Here is a 23,445-nt window from a genome sequence, read left to right as displayed (position 1 = left end):
CACATCCCCAAATTAGCGATTTGGGCATTATTTTTTGTATTTTTAAAAGCTATCTAATAGATTTGGTCAGTAACTAATGATATCCGGAGTCAGGAAGTTTCCAAAATTTAGGCTTTCTGTCCTATAAAACAGACTCTCCCCATTTCAGCAGTTCTGTGTATTCCAGATCCTACCTCTGCAGTCTATTTAATCAGGACTCCACAAAACCCTGGGTAAGAAATATGAGTCTGGATTAGAGAAAGATTTAATGTCTGAGATCATAGAGTGGACCAGCCATAAAAGAAACGGCAAGAACCCAACCAGGGAAGTGATTTAAAACAGAGTAATCTACTCCTGTAAAGGATTCAGTGCTCTCTGGGGTGCGCTGAACAAAGTGAATTAATAGAGGCGGAGGAAACGTCTTTGTTTTGATTCTATATTTTCTCCTTACGTTACAAATCAAATACGTGTGTGTCTTCAAGAGCATTGAGACATGTGATCCAGAAAGCGAAGATGATATGAACATCACCAGCATACATTATCCTTAGCCCTGGCCTTGTCCTTTTTCCAGAGAAGTGTCAGCATCCTCCTAAAAGCCCCGGCCTTGCATACCTGTGTTTGGGAGAGGACGACATTAGTGTGCAGTGGAATAGAAAATTGCCGTGATCATTTAGAAAGAGATCATGGGGTAGGGAAAAGGGTTCTGCACCGGGAGTAAGGAGTCCTAGGGCTTAGTTCAGTTGTTTTGTTACTAGCATGTGACCTTGACAGATCTCTCACCATCCCTTGCCTTCTGTCCATAACTATCAAATGGGGGCGGGATACGGGGTGCTGGGGATCTCTAAGCTTCATCTCAGTATAAAAACTTGAAGTCATCATGATTTTACAGATACTTGTCTTTTAGCCAGCTTTGAGGAGATATTCTAGTTCAGTCACACCTAAAATTCACCGTTTGGATGATGAATATGCAGGGTGATAGGGGGACATCTTTTAGATCTGAAACAAAGGTAACCCCCTCCCCTACCCAGCAAAGCCGGTTGCCAGCCACCCCTAAGAACTGAGTCATCAAAGCAGGCCTCTAGCATCTGCTCCATTCCCTTCATTGAGAAGCTACAATGTCCTAGGAATTCATACAGAAATTAGGAAATTTAGGGACCCTGACTTTGTAATGATCGTGATTGAAAGTACATACAAGGCTGAGTAGCACTCATCTGTTCAACAAATATTTATTGAGTACCTACCATATTCCACTTACTGTTCCAGGCACTGAGAATAGATGAAAAACACAGATATAGACTCTACATGCCTGAGGCCTGAGGAAGCTTAGAATAAATCTACAAGTCAAAGATTCACAATTCAATTTCTTTTTCAGCATTTTTTTTTTTTTGATAAGACAGGACTGATGGCCTGTGTATATCAGTTGCTAAGTATTTCTTTAGCAGTCAGTGAATAGTCATCGTAACACCCTCCCCAGTCTCACCACCCCCCACCCCCAATCCATTCCCTACCCACACCTCCCTGTGACCCAACAACTAAAGGGACCGCCCTGGACACAGCAGAAAGTCACCATGACCCTATGTCAGGGCTGGTGCTCACACTGACAGGATGCTTCTAAACTATTTTTAAATAATTTGAATATCACTCCTCCCTTAAGGTAAGGCAAGTGATCGTGATGACGTTTATCAACAGATTATTCCCTTAAGCTTGAATTATAGACCCTGAACATTTATGGTTAGTTTTGAGTGAGTGTGTATGTCTGTATACACATACATATATTTTCCTGTTGTGGATAGAAGGGAGGGAATCCAAGCAAAACAATTTACAGCATAGAAGAATCTTAATATGCATCTTCCCTCGGAGCAGAATTGGAAACAGCGCATTTTATCACTTTGAGGCCAATTGCCGATAAGAAAGTCTTTGCAGACAGATGCTTAAACATCTTTGCTGTAACCCCAAAGCATACTGTACCCTGTATATCCATCATAAAAACAAACTAACCCACAGTGAATCGGTGGGAATGGACAAAGGTGGTAAGAAATCTAGACATTGAAGTGATTGAGTTCAAAAATGAAATATGCAAATGCCCCTTGGGAGTATGGTCATTGTGGATACTCATTCATCTGAGTTTAGGAAATACAAAAGACATTCCTATAAGAGACGTCAAATTTGAAAGAAGGAAGAGGGAAGACGACATCATCTCATGCACACAAATTGTGTGATTTGACTGAGGGGCCATTGTGGAAGGTCTTTGTCATCATAAGTCATATCCATGAGCTGTCTCTTGTAGTACTCATCTGATTTCCCCTAATTAATACGATGGGATCTTGAACAGTTCTTTGGTAGAACATATTAATACAGCTGATCTTCATTTACTGATGTATATCTCAGATCTTACGGGGTTTTATTCAGGTGGAGGGTTTTGCCATTCAGTCCTGGAATTTCTCTAATTACCCAGATATCTCTGAGGAAACCAGTGATTCCTCTAACAGACGTAACCAACTGGAAAACCCTGGGAGGAATCTCTCAAAACCTCCTGTTCTCTGTACTTGTCCTGCATGGATGGATGTGCTCAGAGTGCATTTTTTAAATTTTTATTTTATGTTGGAGCATAGTTGATTAACAGTGTTGTGTTAGTTTCAGGTGTACAGCAAAGTGATTCAGTTATACACGTATCTATTCTTTTTCAAATTCTTCTCCCATGGGGAGGGGTAAATTGGGAGTGTGGGATTGACATATACACACCACCATATTTAAAATGGGTAGCCAAGGAGAACCTACTGTAGAGCACAGGAAACTCTGCTCAGTGCATTTTAAAAGGGGCAGTAGATCTTACGATGGTCTATACAGGCTGGGAAGTGGGGAGAGGAAGCAAGAATTGAATTAACTCAGTAACTTGGGGTAAATACGGTCTCTGAAGAGTCATTTCTGAGCAGGATCTTTAAATTTAAAAAAAAAAAAAAAACCCGAAAGAAAACCGCAATGCAGAAATTAACAACTGAAAAGAGTGAAAAAACGAGAGATGCGCTGTGTTTTCCATCGCCGGAAGAATTTCATGGTTTTTACAAGAGCTGGTGGTTGTGTTCCTGCATGTCCTACAGCCGTAGTGAGCTCTCACCAACCACAGGAGAACAGAATAGAATCCCTGCTTGTCATCTTCAGTGTCTGCCTGACACGTTCAATCACGGTGGTGTTGCCAGTGAAAGCAGACCTCGTGTTTATCTAATTATCTGCTAGTGCTAATACAGAGCAGGTCCACCAGATCCTGGGATTTCCTGCAGCTTTGGAGAGCGTTCAGAGGGCTTCTTAATTATTTCTGGTTATGGGAGAAGAGGGAAAGCATGAGTAAATGAAACACACTGATAATCAATAACTTCAACTTTTTTTCTCCCAATCAGTAAATAATCAAGCAAATAGCTTTTAATTTCACTTCTCCTGCTACTTTTTTTCTTGCCATGATCCTCTGTTGCAGTGCCAGTTATTTGTGAGCTCATCATTTAAATATGATCTTCATGTTAGGAGCCCATAACTAGTGGTGATGACAAAAGTATAAAATCAGTCAGATGAACACTTACAAAGTAATATATTTTGAAAGAAATTGCATAGTATTTTAGCGAGTATAAGTAAGATAAACTGTCTAGAGAAGGGGGAGATTTCTTCCAACAGAGTAGTAATCACCAAAGATTTCATGAGGGAATCAGAAATTGATCTAGGCATTGGAGAGAGGACATTTTTATATCGGAGGCTTGGAGGGAGGAGGGTGTCCTTGGAGAGGAAACAGCTTGGGCAAAAGCACTGAGAGTTCACGGATTGATCAGACTAGAATACGGATTTTTGCTGAGGTGCAGCGGAAACTGAGTCACATTTGATGTGGTGGGACCAGTTAATAGAAGACCATAAAGGTAGACAGAGAAATTGGCCATGACATGGAGGCTGTGGAATCATGGTAGATTCCTACGTAATGATGCTAGAGAATTCTTCCAGCAAACAAGGAACTAGCCAGAGAGAATGGGCAGAGAAGACTGAATCTGCCACACAGTTCAGAATCAGCTCCTAAATAATTTGTGATTACAAAGACTGTGGAGGGTAAATTAAAATAAAACTGAATTCAAGACATATATTTTGGGGGGAGGTGAAAAAGGTTCCAAAGCATATGATCTATGAAGAAGGAAATAATGAAAATGGTCTTTGGAGATGAAAACATGGGACGTGTCTGGTTTAGTGAAAAGAAAGGTGATCGTGAACTCTAATGACATGTGTCAACTGCTGCCCGGCAGGAGAGAGCTGTTCCGGCTACTGTCCTGGTGGGCATTTAGTCCACACGGAGTGGCTTGATGCCTGGGTCTCAGGAGACATATATGTGTGGTATCCAAAACCCATAGAAGCCGGTTTCAAATAATCGCAAGGCACGGGTTTTGAGGGCAGCCCCTTGCCCAGTCTGTGGGTTGGAGATTGAATCCATCCATCCACATGTGTCATCTTGCAGCGTTTCTGTACTGTAGTTGTCAGCACGTTCGCCTTACACATGTGTCATCTCTCCTTATTCTGGCTCACTCAGATCCGTGGGATGTGGGCTGCATGCAGCTGGCCACAGTTTTTCCCTGGCAGAGAAAGGATAAGGCTGGATGAGGGTGGGTGGGAAGGTAGGAATGCAGCTATAAATAGCTTCTAAGAACAATGGAAATGCTTTGGGAGCATGCCATGTAAAAAGGAAGCCGAAATTTAAAGAGAGGTGGAAAAGAAATGAATCACCACCAAAAATAAAAACGGAGATTGTGGGCTTCCCTGGTGGCGCAGTGGTTGAGAGTCCACCTGCCGATGCAGGGGACACGGGTTCGTGCCCCAGTCCGGGAGGATCCCACATGCTGCGGAGCGGCTGGGCCCGTGAGCCATGGCCACTGAGCCTGCGCGTCCGGAGCCTGTGCTCCGCAACGGGAGAGGCCACAACAGTGAGAGGCCCACGTACCACAAAAAAAAAAAAGGGTAGATTGTCCTCTCTCTCCCTCTCCCTCCCTCCCTCTCTCTCTCTCTCTCTCTCTCTCTCTCTCCCTCTCTCTCTCCCTCTGCCTGTCTCTCTCTCTCTCCCCCCCTTCTCTTCCCTTGCCTCATATATAAGCATATATACCTCTATGCACACACTCACCACACGCACGGCAGACACAAAGCAATATTTGCAATACAGCACTGAGACAAAAGCAGATTGCCGAACAGTATATAAAAGACAATTCCATGTTTTTGTAGGTAAAAATGATCAATTACTGTCAATTTCATGTAGTTTCCTGCTAATATGTGTGTAAGCATATATGTGTGCACGTAACCTTATATGTATATAAAATCACAGAGGAAAAAAGCCTAGACTTGTATATATAACAACATAATAGTGGTTATCTCTTGGTGGTGGAATTATGGGGGGTGGTTTGCACTTATCTGTATTTTTTTGATATGGTAAGTGTAAATAATAAAACTGATTTTTTAAAGAAAACAATTTAAAACACTATTAAAAATAAAATTTAAAAAACACTTGCACATCTTTAGCCTGTAAATACACAAAATCACTATAGGACTGAGTTATAATTACCATCAATTTCTATTTACCCAGAAGGTACCTCTTGGTGTATAAGTTAGACCCTGGGAAAACTTGTGATTTTCCCAAACTACAGCTCAGCCGCCACTGGCTCAGAATTACATTTCTCTTCCTGCAAGAGAAAATGGGCCCTTCTGTACACTCCAGCTACCCCGAAGCCTCTTGGGAGGCAGAGAGGAACTGGACTTGAGTACACAGAACCCCAGATTTGTTGCCAGGAAGTGGCGGTGCCCTCAGTAATCACAAAAACACAAACCCCTATTAGGAGTTCTTGGAGAGGGGCCTAAGCATGGGTATTTTTTTTAAAAAAAAAAGCTCCCCAGGTCATTTGAATATGCAGCCCATGTGAAGAACCATGGCCCTAATGAATTAATTTACTAAGGGGCCATTTGAACATGGCCTTGGAGAGAGGTAAAAGTAAAACAGAGAGGATTTGGTTGACCAAGGCCAGTGACTGCATGGCCCTGAGCCTTGTGAGAAAATGATTATGCAAACAGAATAAAAGAACGTGAACTGTGGGTGGGCCATTCTTGCAAAACATAGCGAGGTTGGTGGTAGCCCTCTCTTGAGCTCACGGTAGAACAATCTCTAATCAGACATTTCAAGCTGGGAAAAATGGTCTCTGAGAGCAGCTTGCTGACAAGATACTGCTTTTCAGAAAATACAGCAGAACCCAATGTTGATGCCGATGCCAGGGGACTAAATCTCTTGGGCACCAGAGACTTCCAGCCTTTTCCGTGAGACGATGCAGGCTAACACACGTGCTGGATCTCAGCATAACACACGCGATGGTAGAGGAGCGGCCCTTTGAATAATTTTGACTCTGCTTTCAGAATTCATTTCAGGTGGATTTCTGTGGAACGTCTTTGGTAGTTATTCTAAAGATTTATAGGAGTGAAAGCAGGGTAGCACAGGGGTCTTCTTTACATGGCAGGAAAGGGAAGTTTCGACTTGCCCTTGGTGTCAGCAAGCAGAGGACAGGATTAGGCACATGTTTCTTAACTCTCGTTCAAGGACCCCTGAAATTCACTAGAGTTTCCGATTTGGAGCTGTGCCTTGTCTCCACGCAGTAGCACGTGAGTCACTGTTGTCCTCTGAACAAGTATGATGATCATATTCATAACATGTTCAAGTTTTTATTCATCAGCTGCTATGTATTGATGGCTGAACATGTGCTAGCCTGAGGCTGCATGACTTCATGGTTATCATGTTTAACCCCCCGGGACCAAGCTTCAAGGCCATTTTTATTCCCATTTTACTGTGGGGAACACTGAGGTCACAGAGATAGATGAAGACGATCCAAGATTTAAATCCATTTCTGATCCTGAGAGTCTGCACTAATCCGTGTCAGTAATGACGACGCCGGAGCTGGGTGTCATCAGGTCAGAGCGGAGGATGCTCTCTTCTGCTGCTCTGTGCCTCCATGTGGCCCCCGCCCTCTATCTGGGGACTTTAGCCCTGGGATTTTCAGCTCCGTTCACTCTGTCTTTTTTTCAGAGCTGTACCGGGTAGAACTCTACTACCCCAGTTTTTTTCACATCTTGGCTATATTCGATTTGTTTTTCTGAGGAGTAGTTATACGTCTCACCTGTTTTTAATGGAGTTTCATTTTGCTACCTGGCATAATCTTCGTTCCTGTGGTTTAGAAGGAAGAAAATATTGTTAAGCTCAGCCAGAGTTCTAAACAGATGTTCTGCATGTCTCTTTGTGTTGTCCTAGCAATGCATCACTCTCAGATGTCTTAGCCTTGGCCTGCCAGCATGGCTCTGCCCATGCCAATGCTTAGAGCATACGATAAGCAAAAACTGAAGTTGGGTTAAAACCACCAAAGTCGTTTTGTTCTAGTTCTTCAGTGCATTAGCATCTGGACTTCGGGCGGGACCACCTGCTCTAAGGAAACTAGTATGGCATTGAATCTGTGCAGTAAGGGAAATGCAAGGTTTTGGTTTTAAGAAACCTGACTGTGAGAATCTGAATATGATCCTATCAACTTGAACACATTATTCTATTTTATGAGGATTTCTTTTTTAAAGAAAGATTTGTCAGATATTACCCTTTGCCTGTTAACTTCCCCTCATTGTAAAAAAAACAATGGTGGCCCCTTTGCAAAAGTGTGATCTACACACAACTTTTATAAGCTACTTCCATCACAAATCAGATGGTAGAACACACAAGAGTTGTATCTGGAGCACACGGCAAGGGTTTTCTGTCAAAATCAGTATTAAGTGCAGGGAGTGGGTTAGGCTAAGAGATATTCCGTGAGGGATTCGGAACCTAGCTGTGTCTGTCTGCCTGCGAGGGGTTACGGTGCAGTCAGCCAGGTAATATTTATGAAGTTCTCCAATGTGTACTGTGCGAGATTTGCTTCAGTTAAAAACATAATCCAAAATGACAGGATCTCACCCCGCTTGGCTCGCCTTCAGGCAAAGAAAGGAAGGAGGCTACACAAGGTGACTTTTCAAGGTCCCCTGCCTTATGGGAGTCTGTGAATGCTTAGCAACAGCCCCCGTGCTTGTAGTCAGACTGTTCCATCTACACCCTAAGAAGCCGCGAATGAGAGGGATGGTGCACCCTGCAAATCCTCTGGAATTTGACACGGTGTCAGACCTGGTCTTCCCAGGTTTCTGCGTGGTGGTGGAGTTGTGTTGGCCTGGGATGGGACCAGGGGCAGGAGGAAAGGTTAGTGGAGGGACTGTGGTGTAAGACAAAGCAAGCCACAGGCACCACGTCTCCAAGTGATTTGCAAGATGATTGCAAAATATTAGGTGATGAAAGATGGCAGGGGATGGTGGATGAACGGCCAGCCATGAAGAGGATGGATAAGAATGTCTGACTTGCTTTCGAAAAGACCAAGTGTCTTTTCTCTGTATCCATCTCATCTGACCGCTGCCCTTCTCAATAGCATGATTAAAAAGGACACCTTTCCATTAAGAGAGATCATCCACATTTTAACAGATGATCAAGATCTGAAACAAAAAAGTGTGATTTCTTCAAAATAAACCTTCAACACGCTCACAATACCGTAGCACCTATACCCAACGAGAACGGAAGAAAAGCAGAGTTTGGAACATTTTATCCAGACCGTGATAACTGCAAACCAATGCAGGATCCCTTTAAATATTTATTCATGGTTCATTTTTCTATCATCATATATAGTGAAATAGCATCCCTTACCTGAGCAGTCTTCTGGCTGTATATAAAAAACGGACAGGCGGCAAGCTCACTGCTCTCATCATGCCGATAAGAATCTAACAGATGCAAGAGAAAGAAACCAGTAAGCCTGAGGGATTTTTTTTTTTGAAGGAATGAAGCAGTTATCCTAGAAAAATATTGCAAAAGAGAAAAATTTTAAAAATTAGAATGAAAAGGATAAATATGAATAACATAACCCGTATTGTCTGCAGAAAGAGAGAAAATGTTTCCTTTATGGAGGTAGACGTGAAGGGATATAGGAAATATATCTGTTCCGTGTAAATTATTAAATGCAACTTTCTTTTTTTCTCTTTCTTTCTTTTAGATAAAAAACCTCTTCATGAAATAAAACCCCAAAGTAAGTTATTCTTCCTCTTGTGAATATCACTTATTCTCATATTTTTGCTGTTGTATTTGTTTAGGAGCCAAAGAGAATTGAAGTTCCTTCGAAAGATCCAGGGCTTTCGGGGGGCTTCTCATTGGGTTTGGAGTCACATATCAGAGGTTTAAATGGAACAGAAATATGCACACCCCCTCCCCTCCTTCAGAGTAAAAGTAAACCTCTCCTCTTGATTCCGCCTGCCGAGAGCAGTCCATTTACCTGCAAATGTCATCTAGGACTCTTATTTCTGAGGAGATTTATCTCATTAAAATTAATAACTATTTGTCAGTACAGGCTTTCATGAGAGCAGCCTTGGGCAATAGCCTGATTACAAGACTCTCCACCTAGGAAGGGGCAGGGGGTGCCTAAGAGAAGAACCCTGAAATCCATGGCAACTGGGTAGACGAAGAACCAGTATTCCACAGTGAAAAGGCCAGGAATTGAACCTGCTGGGTGGGTGCTGGCTCGAGGTCTCTGTCCCCTGGCTTGCTTCCTGGAGACGCCTTTGCATTCTCTCCATCTTACGTATCCAGTAGATTTGGGGGACGGAGCACAGCTTGAATGATTGGCAGCTTGGCATTCAACCCCAGGGTGCTCAGCCCCGGCTGAAACTGAGGGCCACCGGCGGCCGTTTATAAATCCCGCTTCCCAGGCTGTACCCCAGTGAAATCAAAATGGGAAGAGGGGATTTAGAACACAGGAATCCCTAGTATCAAAAGCTCCTCAGGTGATTTCCATGTGCAGCTTGGATTGAGAACTATTTTTCTTAGAAAAATAGTTCTCGAGGGGCTTCCCTGGTGGCGCAGTGGTTGAGAGTCCGCCTGCCGATGCAGGGGACACGGGTTCGTGCCCGGGTCCGGGAAGATCCCACAGGCTGCAGAGCGAGTAGGCCCGTGAGCCGTGGACGCTGAGCCTGCGCGTCCGGAGCCTGTGCTCCATAATGGGAGAGGCCACAACAGTGAGAGGCCCGCGTACTGCAAAAAAAAAAAAAAAAAAAATAGTTCTCGAAACTTAGATAAGCGACCCCATGCATCAGAATCTTGAGTTATGGTGGGAGCTTGTTAAATATGCCCCCCCTCAGAATAGAACAAATTAATTTGAACACCCAGTGCAGGGGCAGCTCCTGAGAATCTACATTTTAATATGTTCCCCCAATGATTCTCAGAAATGTGTAAAGTATACCACGGTATCATATAGACGTCAGAGTCCATATAGAAGGGCATCTGCATTGCAGCTCTTAGCAATGGTAGAAAGAGACAGCTCCCTAGCCAGTTTGGTTTCTAAAGCTTGTGAAAGACGTTCTTGACCAGTATCTCCTATTTGGGTCGGAAATGAATGGCTTTTGATCTTTTAAATCCTAGGGTATTAAAATTCAAATAGCATGGGAGAGTTAACAGCTTCGATCAACCACCTTCTTTGAAAGAATTAAGACCCTGTGAAAATAGACAGAAATCGGTGCCTTGGGATGGGGGTCAGGTGACATGAGAGAAAGATGCAGTAAAGCTGTGATGTTCATACTTCAGATGTTGCTTCAGGCAGGCTTGAGATAGAAAGATGCCATAACTCTGGAGCCTGAGAACTTTACGGAACAACAGAAACAAACCTTCTTGTTTCCCCTGCTGTCTGCTGCCCATAAAGTCGTTATTGGGACTTAGGCAGTCGCCCTCCGGAGTCATGCGTGCTGGATTTGGAACTCATGGGAAGACTGAAGGTGGGGAAGCCTGATGGGGGGGTGTGCGTGTGCGCACGCATGTGAGGGTGGAGGAGAAAAGGGGGCACTGGGTGTTCAGCTTGTGTCTGGGCCAAGGCCTCAGAGGGACTGCTGGAGTAAGTGGTCCCCCAGGGCTTCCTGGTCACAGAGCCCTCACCCTCCGCTGGCCCCCGTGTGCCGCCCAAGCAAGATTATGGGTATCCATGTGGCGGCCAATGGGAGAGTTCCTCAGAAATGCATGTGTGTTTTTGAACGTTAATTCCACGCTCAGTTTGTGAGTCCTGTGCCATTCTAATTTGGGTGCAAATTTGCGTACATTCCAGCCATAAGCCCCACCGTGGCTAGTTCTGGCCCTCGGGGACTCGTGAATGAGGTTTTGCTTGGGGTTCTCGCTCCTCTACACCATGCCTAATTGCTGGATACTGCCACGGAATCGCTTAAACTGTTTTAATTTGTGATTTCCTAAAAATAAAACCTTAACAGAATCGATGTGATTGCAAAAGGCTCCCAGAGGCATCGGCTCCGGGTTCTGGAGGCTGCACGGTTAGGAGTGCGTTATATGAAGGCGGGCTGCGGTGGTTCGTTGAAAGAGAGGGGCTTCGCTGAAGATTCCGTGAATCATCACTGATGCAAAATCAAAGTCAATTATGAAGATAATTGAGAAGCAACCTGTTCCTATATATAGCTGTGCACATGAGCCTCTGCCAGGCTGGTTGGTTGGAAGCCATCCCTCGGAGCCTCCCGGGCAGATCCGTGTGAGGCGGGCTGAGGATCCGGCTTTGAGTTGCGGGGAGGTGTGAAAAGAAAGTGAAATCTTAAGATGCCTGTTGGCAAATCTTAATGACAAACGGGGGGAAATATGTGCACAGCATCGCTCCTGAAAGCACTTATTGTAAATGAGATAATTTAATCAATTACGTTTCCTAATGTACTAAACCGAATGTTTCATTTTCTGCTTCTGCACGTCTTAAATTATCTTCAGGTGTTTTCGGAGATTTAATCATAGTTAATAGAAACTTCATTACCAGCAAATGTGCTTTCAATAAATGTTGTGTAACAATGTCAGGAAGTGCAGTAAAATATAGTAGGTTCTGAACGGCAAACATGTACCCCCAGAGTCAGGCTGGAAGATGGATGGTCATGTGCAGACAGACTCCTGGGGGCTTGGGGATGAGGCTGTCTGAGGGGCTGTGAGCCCCCAAGGAGCGACTGCTTCAGTAAGTGCACCTTAGGGATGAAAAGGCTTCAGCTTCCCCCTAGAAAATAACTCAGAACATATTCTTTCTCCATCTCCTTTCCACGTAGCTGTTTTGTGACTAGTAGAAACGCACGCTACACAGGAATCCCATTAATCGTTCTAGAGTCAGTTACCTCCAGGACTTCGCCAGTTGAATGTCTCCCAATAACCTGAATCTCAGCTTTTTCAAAATTGAATGGGTCCTTTTCTGTCCCTGTTTTTAACCCAGGCCTCTTCCCATCTTCTCTAGTTCAGTGAATACTATGCCTTTAACTCAGCTGGGTCCCACACTTGGACAGCCTCCTAGACCCCTGTCTTTTTCCTCTCCCTTCTCCAGCTCAGTATCCAATGAATCACTACCGTCTAACCGTTCTGCCACCTACATAGATCAAGTTCACCGACTTTCTCCATTTTCCCTCTTGCGCATCCATCCCTCCTTTCATTCAGCAGCTATTCATCAAGTGCTTCCCATGGGTTAGGACATGTTCTAGGTGGTGGAGAATCAACACTTGAGCCAGACAGATACAGTTTCTGCTCCCACAAAGCTTACAGTGAGGGGAGATGGAAAAAACCAGAAAATAAGAGTGCTCAGTGCTGTGGAGGTGGTGACGTGTTGTGAAGAGGAATAAAGCAGGATAAGGGGCTCAGGCGGGGATGGAGGGAGTGTTGCTTTTTTGTATAAGGTGTTCAGAGAAGGTCTCTAATAAAATCACATTTAAGAAGAGACCTGAAAGAAAACAAGGACAAACATTCTAGATATCTGAGAGGAGAACATTCCAGGCCAAGGGGACAGCAGGATGCCAAGGCTGTGTGGCGGGAGCTTGTATCCGAGGAACAATTAGGGCAGGTATCTGGAGCAGAGCGGCAAAGGGAAGAGTCATAATAGCTCAGGTCAAAGAAGTGGGGCACAGGGAAAAGCTGCCACGTGTATCATAGGCCATTGTAATGACTTTGACCTTTCATGTGAGCGAGATGGAACGCCATTGAGGGTGTTTATTCACAGTGAATAGTTTCAAGGATAAACTCTACCTGCTGTGTTGAGTGTAAACATACAGGGAACCAGAGCAGAAGCAAGGAAATCTGTTACAATGATCTATTGTAACAATAATCTATTAAAATAATCTAGGCTGTTACAATACCCAGGCTGTTATAATAACCTAGATTCAAGATGACTGTGGCTTGGGCCAGACAGAATGCATTGGAAATTGTAGAAACGGGCCATAATCCATGATAGATATCTTTTGAAGGCAGAGTCAAAAGGATTTGCTGGTGGATTGGATATAGAGTTTGAGAGAAGGAAAAGCATTAGGGATGATTCCAGAATTTGGGCTACGCAACTAGAAGGATGGACTTGCCATCACCGATCTGGGGAGAACTTGGTTTACCACATCTGGAGGGAGACTCAAGGGTTCAGTCTTATAAATGCTAGATTTGAGATACTTCTTAAACATCTAAATGGAGAGGTTAAACAGGCAGCTGAATATATGAGTCTGGAGGTCAGAGGAGAGTCCTGGCTGGTGACATAAATCTGGGGCTTGTCACTGTCCAGATGATACTTAAAGCCATTAGGCTGAATGAGATCACCGAATAATGAGTGTGAATAGAGAAGGTATCTGAGGACTCAGCGCTGGAGGACATCAACATTTAGACGTAGAGAAGGTCAGAAGTCACTGCAGAGGAGACAGAAAAGTAACAGCCAGTTGTAGTAAGAGAAAAACCAAGTGAAAAGAAAAGGGTATCCCAGACAAAAATGTTTTAAAGTTCAGGCCACCTTTCTTCCTAACCAGGATTTCTACCATTGCTTCCTATATCCAGTCTTGGCTGACATCAGTTTATCTGATCTTTTGAAAACATCAGTTCTGGTCACATGACCTCTGTGTTCAAGCCTTTTCGTTAGCTGACCATTATTTTTAAGATAAAGTCCAAAGTACTTAATGTTTATGATCTGGTCTGAGATGGCTTTTCTTAAGCATATCAGCTTCTCTCAAGCCCCTGAACCATTAGGTATTTTCCTTCCTACCCTCTCACCGTTTCTCGTATTCTTCAGCCAAACAAAGATTCTTAGTTGTCTGAATACCCTGGGCCCATGTTGGCATAAAGTTCCTTATACGTTCTGTTACTTCTGCCAGAAAACTTTCTCTCCCCCTAATCTTAACCTGTTGAATTTGTCCTTCCTCCAAGTTTTGGCTTGGGTCTCACTTCTGCAAAGCATTCACCATCTTCCCCCCAGCCCCCAAGTCTGAGTTAGTTACTCCTGTAATTGGCTCAGTATCAAGCAGTTTCCCTATTTCTACACCATATGTTCATTGCCTTTATCCCAGGCTGGATTCCCTCTCTGCTAGACATAATTCCTGCCATCTGGTAGATGGTATAGGATCTTGTTCACCCTTATGCTTGTGGCGTTTACCACTGTGCCTAGCATGTATTAGATGTTCAATTCATACTTGTTATTATGGTCTTACATCTTCCTGCTAACCCTGCGCGGAGCCTTTTATTGTTAAGGTGAAAATAAAGACTTTGCTTCTTTATATTTATTTTAACTCATTCATGTAGTAGATATTTATTGCACAATTATTCTATATAAATAGTCCTGGCCCGGTGACGTGTGAAGGAAACAGTAAGAAAGGCTTCTTCCCCACAACTTCAATACAGGGTAGAAGATAATAAAGGATTTGAGAAGAGGGGGAAGTAAGGAGATAGTTTTTAATAATCATCTATTCTGTGCCAGGTAGTTTTTAATAATCATCTCTTCTGTGCCAGGTGCTAGGTTAAAGTCCAACCTGGCTGCTTCCCAGAATCATTTCTATCAAAGAATGACCCAAACGTGTCCTTACGTCTGAAAATTAGGTATTTCTCGTCTCCTTACTAACGCTCCCTTCTGCGTCTTTCCCCCAAGTACACTGCTTTCATCCATAGTGGAACGATGTGGGTTCTGGGAATACACATTCTTTATGATCCTCATAGGGTTAGGGAACTCCTCAGAAGATGCACAGTCTGCACTGGTAATTTGGACCATTCTCTTTCAGGCTGTGTAGACCTGAATGGTACCTTGAACCCATAGAACGATCTGCGACTTTGAACCATAATATCTTTAAGTTCTCAATAGACTTCTAGATTCTTCTAAACTAACATGAGGCAACTGGCATCAGTGCTAATCTTCTAGCCATGATGTAAAGCACATTTTTTTTCTATTTTACCCAGCATTTTTCTTCATCTCCTGCTGATTATTTTCCATTACATAAACAGCACTTCCCACAAATTGCGTGACTTGCTTTGTCCTTCAGAATCACTCCTACTGCGAATCAATTCAACCCATGCATATGTGCAACATTTATCATTTTCTTACTACGTTCAATCTTTTTATTACCTAATTTTTATTCCATTGTAAGTGTATACCTTTTCTTATTACCATTTTCAAGAATATCATTGACCTTACTGGATGTGATGGGATTTCGTTCATTCAATACTTCGGAACTAAGCACAGACACAGTGAATAAGTGACGGACCAATATGTCCATCAGCATCAGAGGAACCCAGGGTACTCACTAAAAATGTGAATTCACAGGCCCCATCTTTCCATGTCTTAGTGTATTCAAAGTTAGAGCTTATATCTTTAATTTCCAGAATAGAAAATGAAAGTGAAGTCATTTTCTCAAGGACAGGAGTTCAAATCCTGCTTTTTGACTCTATTTCTCATTTTACCTTGGTCTTCGTATCTGACGGGAAAAAACACAGTTCTTTTTGCAGTCTGAAGGTAGACTTACCAGATAAAATACAGAACCCTTAGTTACATTTGAATTTCAGATCAACATTGAATACATTTTAGCATAAGCATGTCCCAAATATGGCATGAGAAATACTTCTTCTAAAGTTATTCACTCTTGATCTGAAATTCAAATTTAACTATGTCGTATTTGTATTTGCTTGATCCGGCAACTTAGAAGGAAGAATAAAACACGTGAATGTGCATTATCAAGAAATATTTTGGGGGCTTCCCTGGTGGCGCAGTGGTTGAGAATCCGCCTGCCAATGCAGGGAACATGGGTTCGAGCCCTGGTCCGGGAAGGTCCCACATGCCGCAGAGCAACTAAGCCCATGCACCACAACTACTGAGCCTGCGCTCTAGAGCCCGCGAGCCACAACTACTGAAGCCCGTGCGCCTAGAGCCCGTGCTCCTTGATAAGAGAAGCCACTGCAATGAGAAGCCCGCGCACCGCAACGAAGAGTAGCCACCACTCACCGCAACTAGAGAAAGCCCGCTTGCGGCAACGAAGACCCAACACAGCAAAAAGTAAATAAATTAGTTAATTGATTAATTAATTAAAGGAAATATTTTTTATAGAATAGATTATCTTTACTGTCAATCTTGGAAGGACGGTTAGAATTAAAACAAATATTAGAGGAGAGAGCCTTTCAGTGAAAGCAAAAAGTCTGAACAAAAAGAAGTCTACTGAAGTACAAGTTCTACTTGAAAAAAGTGGATATGGGCAGACCTCATTTTATTGTGTTTTGCTTTCTTGAGCTTCGCAGATACTGCTTTATTTTTTTTTTTTTCTTTTTACAAATTGAAGGTTTGTGGCCACCTTGTGTTGTCAGATGATGGCTACCATGTTTTAGCAATAAAGTATTTTCTAGTTAAGGTATATCCATTGTTTTGTTCAGACATAATACTATTGCACGCTTAACAGACTACAGTGTAGTGTAAACATAACTTTTAACTGGAAAAGCAAACAATTTGTGTGACTCACTTTATTACGATATTTGCTTTATTGTAGTGGTATCTTTGAGTTATGCCTGTAGCCAGATTTAGCCAAAGAGTAGGGTCCCTATGGATGAGAAGTGGGCAAAAGCAGTTGAAAAATAGAATGGGGCAGAGCAGAAAGTGTCTTGAGCTGTAAGGAAAGTCCCTGTTGGAGTGAACTCAACACCTACTAGAGAGTTATTGAAAGGTCAGTGCCAGAACCGTGTTTGGAGAGAGTAATCCATGTGTAAAGTGGTTCAGAGTGAACGAAGACTGGGGCCTCGGTACCAGGTAAGATGAGACTGTGCAATGTGGGTGCCTCCTGTTGAAACGGAGATGTGAGAGGCACTGGGGATCCGATCAGTAAGGCGTGTCAGTGGTCTGGGGAAGGGGTCGATGGAAAGAAGAGGAAAGATGACTCTCCGTCTCAAGCCTGGTCTCTGGTGATGTCATTACTAGAGAAAGGGAATTCAAGAAAAGAAAGTATCTGAAGAGATAAGAATGGTGAATTCATCAGTCAGATGACAAATTTGAGATGTTAGCGCAACACCTAGTTGCGTGATGGTATTATCCATCGAGCCGGAGGAAATGTTGGATGAGGTCTTCACATACGCGATGAGGCAGGAGATCTTGGTTTGAGACTGTTTGTCATCGGAGGAATAGTTAGCGCTGTCTGCGTGTGAGTGATGATCCGATTAGATGAGCAAGAGGGGCCAAGAACTGAGCTTTAAAGATCTTTTATAGAACTTTGAGAAGGAAGGGTAGTTCCTAAACAATAAGAAAAGAGATGTTAGGAGAATCAAATTTAAGGGACTTTTTCTTTCCCCTAGAGGGAGGGTTGGCTATTCTTGTGTTTCTACTGCAGAGCAGTGGAAAAGAATAAGAAAAAGAACATTACTACTAATGGAGTGTTTGAGACCAGTCTTCAAGAGGAAACAGTGGTTTGTGCAAGAGCCAGACTCTAAAAGGGTAAGAGAACAACCAAATAAGACAGAAATAGTGAACGAGTTACACCATTATACAGCCTGGCAATGGGCTTAGACACGTGTAAAAAGAAGTGAAGCAGGTCTGTAGGTTCTGATAGAGGAAAGATCTACAAGATACTGTACATGGTGGGGGCAAAGAGCAACATACAGGAAAGGAAATATAATTTAGAAATATAAGGATAATAGAATTTTTCGAGTAAAAATGGTAAAAAAAAAAAAAAAGGAAATTTACTTTTTTTTCCCTGAAAGATCTCAAAGAAAGATACTATCAAGAATGGTTACTTTTATTTTTTTCAATTTTATTTATTTTTTTTATTGGAGTATAGTTCATTTACAATGTTGTATTAATTTCAGGTGGACAGCAAAGTGATTCAGTTATATATACATATATATCGGGTTTTTTTCATATTCTTTTCCCTTATAGGTTATTACAAAATATTGAGTAGAGTTCCCTGTGCTATACAGTAGGTCCTTGTTGGTTATCTGTTTTATATGTAGTAGTGTGTATATGTTAATCCCAAACTGCTAATTTATCCCTCCTCCCCTTCCCCCTTTGGTAACCATAAATTTGTTTTCTATGTCTGTGGGTTTATTTCTCTTTGGTATATAAGTTCATGTGTATCCTTTTTTTTTTTTAGATTCCACATATAAGTGATATCATATAGTATTATATGTCTTTCTCTGTCTGGCTTAGTTGGAGGATAAATTTTCTCTTGGTGTAGTGTAACTTTTTATAGTTCCTAAAACATTTTCTCATCATATGCATGTATTCTATTTATTCTTTTGTTTCAGCAGGACAGAGGTTAAGTGGTTAGGGAAATTATGGAACATGGATCACGAAAGGTTTAATGTTAAGAACAAATGCTTTGGGCTTCCCTGGTGGCGCAGTGGTTGAGAGTCCGCCTGCCGATGCAGGGGACACGGGTTCGTGCCCCGGTCTGGGAGGATCCCACATGCCGCGGAGCAGCTGGGCCCGTGAGCCATGGCCGCTGAGCCTGCGCATCCGGAGCCTGTGCTCCGCAACGGGAGAGGCCACAGCGGTGAGAGGCCCGCGTACCGCAAAAAAAAAAAAAAAAAAAAAAAAAAAGCTTTAAGTTCTTTTCAACAAAGAGCTAAGGATTTCGTGGATGTGAAAAGATACTGCATCTTTGCAAGGTTTATCAGAGAGTCGGGAGAAGGATTTGGGCGGGAGGTGATGAGGGAGACCAGGCTGTGTATGCAGGCAGAAGGCAAGGCTCATGTGTGGAGGCAGAGTTGAAAGATGCAAGCCCGAAAGGGAATAATGAACGAAGCCAGGCCCCCGCGGACGCAGGAGAGGGCGGATCGGAGCTGGCCTGACACAGAGGAGCAGCTGTTCAGGGAACAGGGAAAAGGAAAGGAAAAATGTGGGAAGGAGCAGAGGAATTCTGAGTTGTGGAGGAGGAACTCACATAGGAGGGCCTCTGTTTTTTCAACTAGAAAAGGGGCTAGTGAGAAGCAGCGGTGTTGAAGAAAGGAAACAAAGTTCAGAGTAACTGTGTTGATGAAAAGCGTTATTTGGTCATAGGACATGAAGACAATAATTATTCGGGGGCAAGGAAGGCCCCGGTGAGTTTGCAAAGCATTGGATTTTTGGTGATACCCACCAGTCTAGTTGGTGAGTTTCTCCAGCGGGGCAGGTTGACCTCAGTGCAGGGAGCCACCCTAATGGTTAAGCTATTTGGGAGTGAAGCCAGATGGGTGTCCAAATGCTGCCTTGGCCATTTTCTCATGGCAAAGCCTTGAGCAAGTCTCTATCTTATCTGCACCTAAGTCATCATCGTGAAAGAGGAAATATAATACCTACCTCAATAGACTTGGTTGTGAGGATGAGAATGTGATCACACCTGTAGCTCTCAGAGAAGCAAACACAAGCTTAGTGCTCCTTTACTGGGTTACCCTTGCCAGCAAGAGGTATTGTTGCCGAAATTCGGCCTGTGTACACTGGTGCCGGATGAAATCTCAGAGACAGAGTTTGGGATGAAATAGAAAGAGCGAGCCTTGTTGCTTTGGCAGGCAAAGGGGACCACAACGGGCTAACACCCTCAAGCCTGTGTGTCCTGCCCTGGAGGGGGCAGTGAGGAGTTTTATAGTAATGGTTCAAGGAGCAGGGCGTGATCAGCTCATGGACGTCCTTCGGATCGGCTGGTGGTGAGGTCATTGGGAGTCGGCATTATCAACCTTCTGGTTTCAACCGGTCTAGGGTCTGTGTTCTTGTGGGCAGCAGTCTTCATCTGGTGGCGGTCTACTTCCTATAAAAGCAATTTAGGAATGTGTGTCAGGCCTTTATCTGTATCTTTCAGGGAACTGGGAGTTCTGCTATGTGGCAGAATCATCATCTAAATTGTTACCAGTTCCCCAGCCCAACAGCTAGTCTTTATTTCTACATCTTAACATTGCCCAATCATTAACTTTGGAGTCAAACTTTTACTTCAGAAGACGAGGACACAGGGGCTGGTACACGGTTTCAGTATCAGGCAGCGTGACCAGGACAGTGGTTAACAGCTGAATAGAGAATGAGCCAGAGAATCGGTTCTGGAGCCAACTGCCTGGGATTGAATCCCAGCTCTGCTACTTATGAATCGTGAGGCTTTGGGCAAGGCAAGTGATTTTCTGGCCTCAGTTTACACATTTAAATGGGCACATTTTTACAAGGTTGTTGGAAGGATTAAAATGAGTTAATAAGCGTAAAGTAGTAGAACAGTGCCTTGCACGTAGTAGGTGCTGTTTAAGAATGTGCTGCTGTTGTTATTAATGACAACAATACCGAGGTTTTGGAGGATGGCAAGTTGGAAAAGCGAGATGGTGATTGGTGACGGGATTTTGAGAGTCCAAGCAATGCAGGTATAATCGGAATTGCTTACCATGGTTGACCATAGCTGACCATTTAAAAGCTATTTTCTGATGTGTTAAAGAAAAAAATGGTGCTTCTCAATGACAGCAAGTATAAACAACTCGAACAATAACTTCTGTTATGTTTCCGCATGCAGTTAAATACTTGGGTACATCACTCTGTATCTACGTAGCACTGCCTGTGCTGGGATGAGGAGGGACTGGTCCAGAGATGGCTGTTTCCCGGGAGCCCAGCACAGCAGCTGGTTCTTTAGCCTCCTATTTATTTTGCCTTTCTCAGCCCTCTCTTTGTGAATATTTGTGTTAATTCCTTAGTAATTCACTGCCTCACATGTATACCAATTCAAGTTGCTGAGGTGTTTTTTTCCCTGAAACGGGAGCAGTGGTCATTTTATAATATCTAATTGAGATAAAACAGAATCGCTTTTTTTTTTTTTTTTTGCGGTACGCGGGCCTCTCACTGTTGTGGCCTCTCCCGTTGCGGAGCACAGGCTCCAGACGCGCAGGCTCAGCGGCCATGGATCACGGGCCCAGCCGCTCCACGGCATGTGGGATCTTCCCGGATTGGGGCACGAACCCGTGTCCCCTGCATCGGCAGGCGGACTCTCAACCACTGCGCCACCAGGGAAGCCCTAGCATATTGTTTTTAACTTTTTATTTTACATTGGAGTATAGTTGATTAACAGTGTTGTGATAGTTTCAGGTGTACAGCAAAGTGATTCAGTTATACATATACATGGATCTATTCTTTTTCAAATTCTTTTCCCATTTAGGTTGTTACAGAATATTGAGCAGAGTTCCCTGTGCTATACAGTAGGTCGTTGTTGGTTATCCATTTTAAATATAGCAGTGTGTACATGTCAGTCCCCAACTCCGTAACTATACGTCTTGAAAGGCATTTTGTTGTGCTCCTTTGTTCATTTGATGTACCTATCTGATCCTGTGAAATAGATTCTAATCTGATACGTAGTTAACCTCAGAACATGGGAATTGAGCTAAATTTCCATAACTAAGTGGCATTAATATGTTCTTCCAGTGAGAGTCCTGTGGAGAGGGGAAGGCAAGCTAAGTAAAGAGCCCTTCGCTTTATTCCTTTGGGGACATAAGTCACTGAATGACTAGGTGTGATTATAACTCATGAAGACAGGAACTTGCTAATACCCAGTCCTTGAACTCTGAAGTTCGAAGGGGCTTTGAAAGGTCACTTAGCCTTTCTCGCCAACTTTGCCCAAAAATGAAATAACCGCAGGCTACTGTCAAGTGACGCCGGTTCTGAGAGCCTGTGAAAGGAGATTTCATAAGCTCCCTCAGAAATACAGTGTGGCTTTTTTTAACCCTCCTTGTAGAAAAGGTCATTTTAATATCTAAGCAGAGTCCCAAGTGCTGTAACAAAAGGCCATGTCCTCCTTTTCAGCCCTTGTTAGAGCTGGTGGAGAGCTCGTTACTAGCTTCATCGTAAAATGAAGGTTCACTGGGCACCTACTGTGGCCTCTTCTTAGAGCAACGCTTCACGCGTGAAAGAGCCCCGCACAGGCCACTTTCTAGTTCTCCTTTCTCCAGGCCAAATGGACCCGTAAACATTTCCTTTCCAGGGTCCTAGTTTCCAACTATTAATCTTTGTAGCCTTTCTCTGTAGATGCTTCAACACTCCTTCCAGCAATGAACAGATTCCTCTGTAGTTTCTGACTAACTTGGAATATAAGAGATTTCCCAGTCCTTGTTTTTTTCTTTTTGTTTTCTTTAGCCTATAGATTACACACAAGTTTTTCTACCACACGTTGTCTCCTTCTGAGCTTGGCCTAAAACTTTCGCAACTCTCGGAGAGAGGAAAATAGGGATGAAGACACAGGAAAGACATCAATCACACGTTGATAGGGAAACAGAAATTCAGAGAAGAGTACCCTATGCCCACAAAATACCCTGATCGGTCAGGGGGTATCAAGGCTTTTGTTCAAAATCACTTGGAGGAAACAAACCAGCACCACATGAGTGTGAGAGCAAGCAGACAGGTATAGACATGTATGTGTGTGGACGTAAAGGAAAAAGAGGGTCTCTGGCGCAAGGCTTCTACAATCCACCTCAGACCGGGATCTCTTTCCTACTTTTCTTCCCGCAGTCTGAGACCAGGCAAGCGATCAACAAACAGTCGCACAATGATTCGACGCAAGTTTCTGTGGGAAATGATAGAGTTAGAACTGCTTGTGAAGAACTTAAAGCAGTTATACAGAATGCGCTGGCAGTCAGATCATTAACCATCAGAAGATCCAAAAAGAGTTCTAGGGACCGTAAGTGATAGAAGAGTTTAGAAAACCATGGGTTGGCAGGGTTGGCTGGATTGGCCAGGACAGAGTCACTTTCTTGGAGGACGAGGCCCTGTGCTGGCACCTGACAGATGGGTAGATAGAGATGGGTAGGGCCTAGATGCCTAGTGGTATGGGGGGTACAGGGCAATGACCCGTCATTATAATCTGAAAGGTGAATGGGGCTTTTCGCTAGCAGAGGTCCACCTAGCCGGTAGGTTAATGACCGTTGAATCTGGGGTGTAGGCAGTGTGGAGCGCAGGAGCGCAGGGCTGGACGTAGAGAAAGCTTTCCAGTCCTGGGAAGAGGCTGCACCTTGTGGGCGTGTGACTGGAGCAGCTCCCCTGGGAAGGAGCCAGCAGTGGCTTCTGATGTTCTGACGAGAGCTGAGTATGTGCTCATGTGCACACGTACGCGCACGCACTCACCCTTGGGGTGATTCTGCAGTGGCACCCCTCCAAGTGC

The 23,445-nt window shown here is 43.6% G+C and overlaps 1 protein-coding gene and 1 long non-coding RNA gene across 7 annotated transcripts in view; one reads left to right on the top strand and one right to left on the bottom strand.

Annotated features, from left to right (window-relative positions):
- UNC5D (unc-5 netrin receptor D) overlaps positions 1–23,445 on the top strand; it is a 597,345-nt gene that overhangs the window by 489,167 nt on the left and 84,733 nt on the right. For 4 of the 6 annotated variants that reach the window (XM_079909331.1, XM_079909330.1, XM_079909328.1 and 1 more), the window contains one exon: positions 9,078–9,110. The exons of the other annotated variants lie outside the window; for them this stretch is intronic. In XM_079909331.1, the coding sequence (XP_079765457.1) occupies positions 9,078–9,110 (33 nt within the window). The remainder of the gene's footprint in view (positions 1–9,077; positions 9,111–23,445) is intronic. 6 annotated transcript variants of the gene reach the window in all.
- The window catches only part of LOC307179760, a 115,491-nt gene continuing 111,247 nt past the window's right edge, over positions 19,202–23,445 (bottom strand). The window contains exon 3 of the long non-coding RNA XR_013825546.1: positions 19,202–20,079. This is a non-coding gene — a long non-coding RNA (uncharacterized lncRNA). The remainder of the gene's footprint in view (positions 20,080–23,445) is intronic.

This window comes from Stenella coeruleoalba (genome assembly GCF_951394435.1).
Source record: "Stenella coeruleoalba genome assembly, chromosome: 21".
NCBI classification, from domain to species: Eukaryota; Metazoa; Chordata; class Mammalia; order Artiodactyla; family Delphinidae; genus Stenella; species Stenella coeruleoalba.
This window is presented reverse-complemented; position numbering and strand designations above follow the sequence as displayed.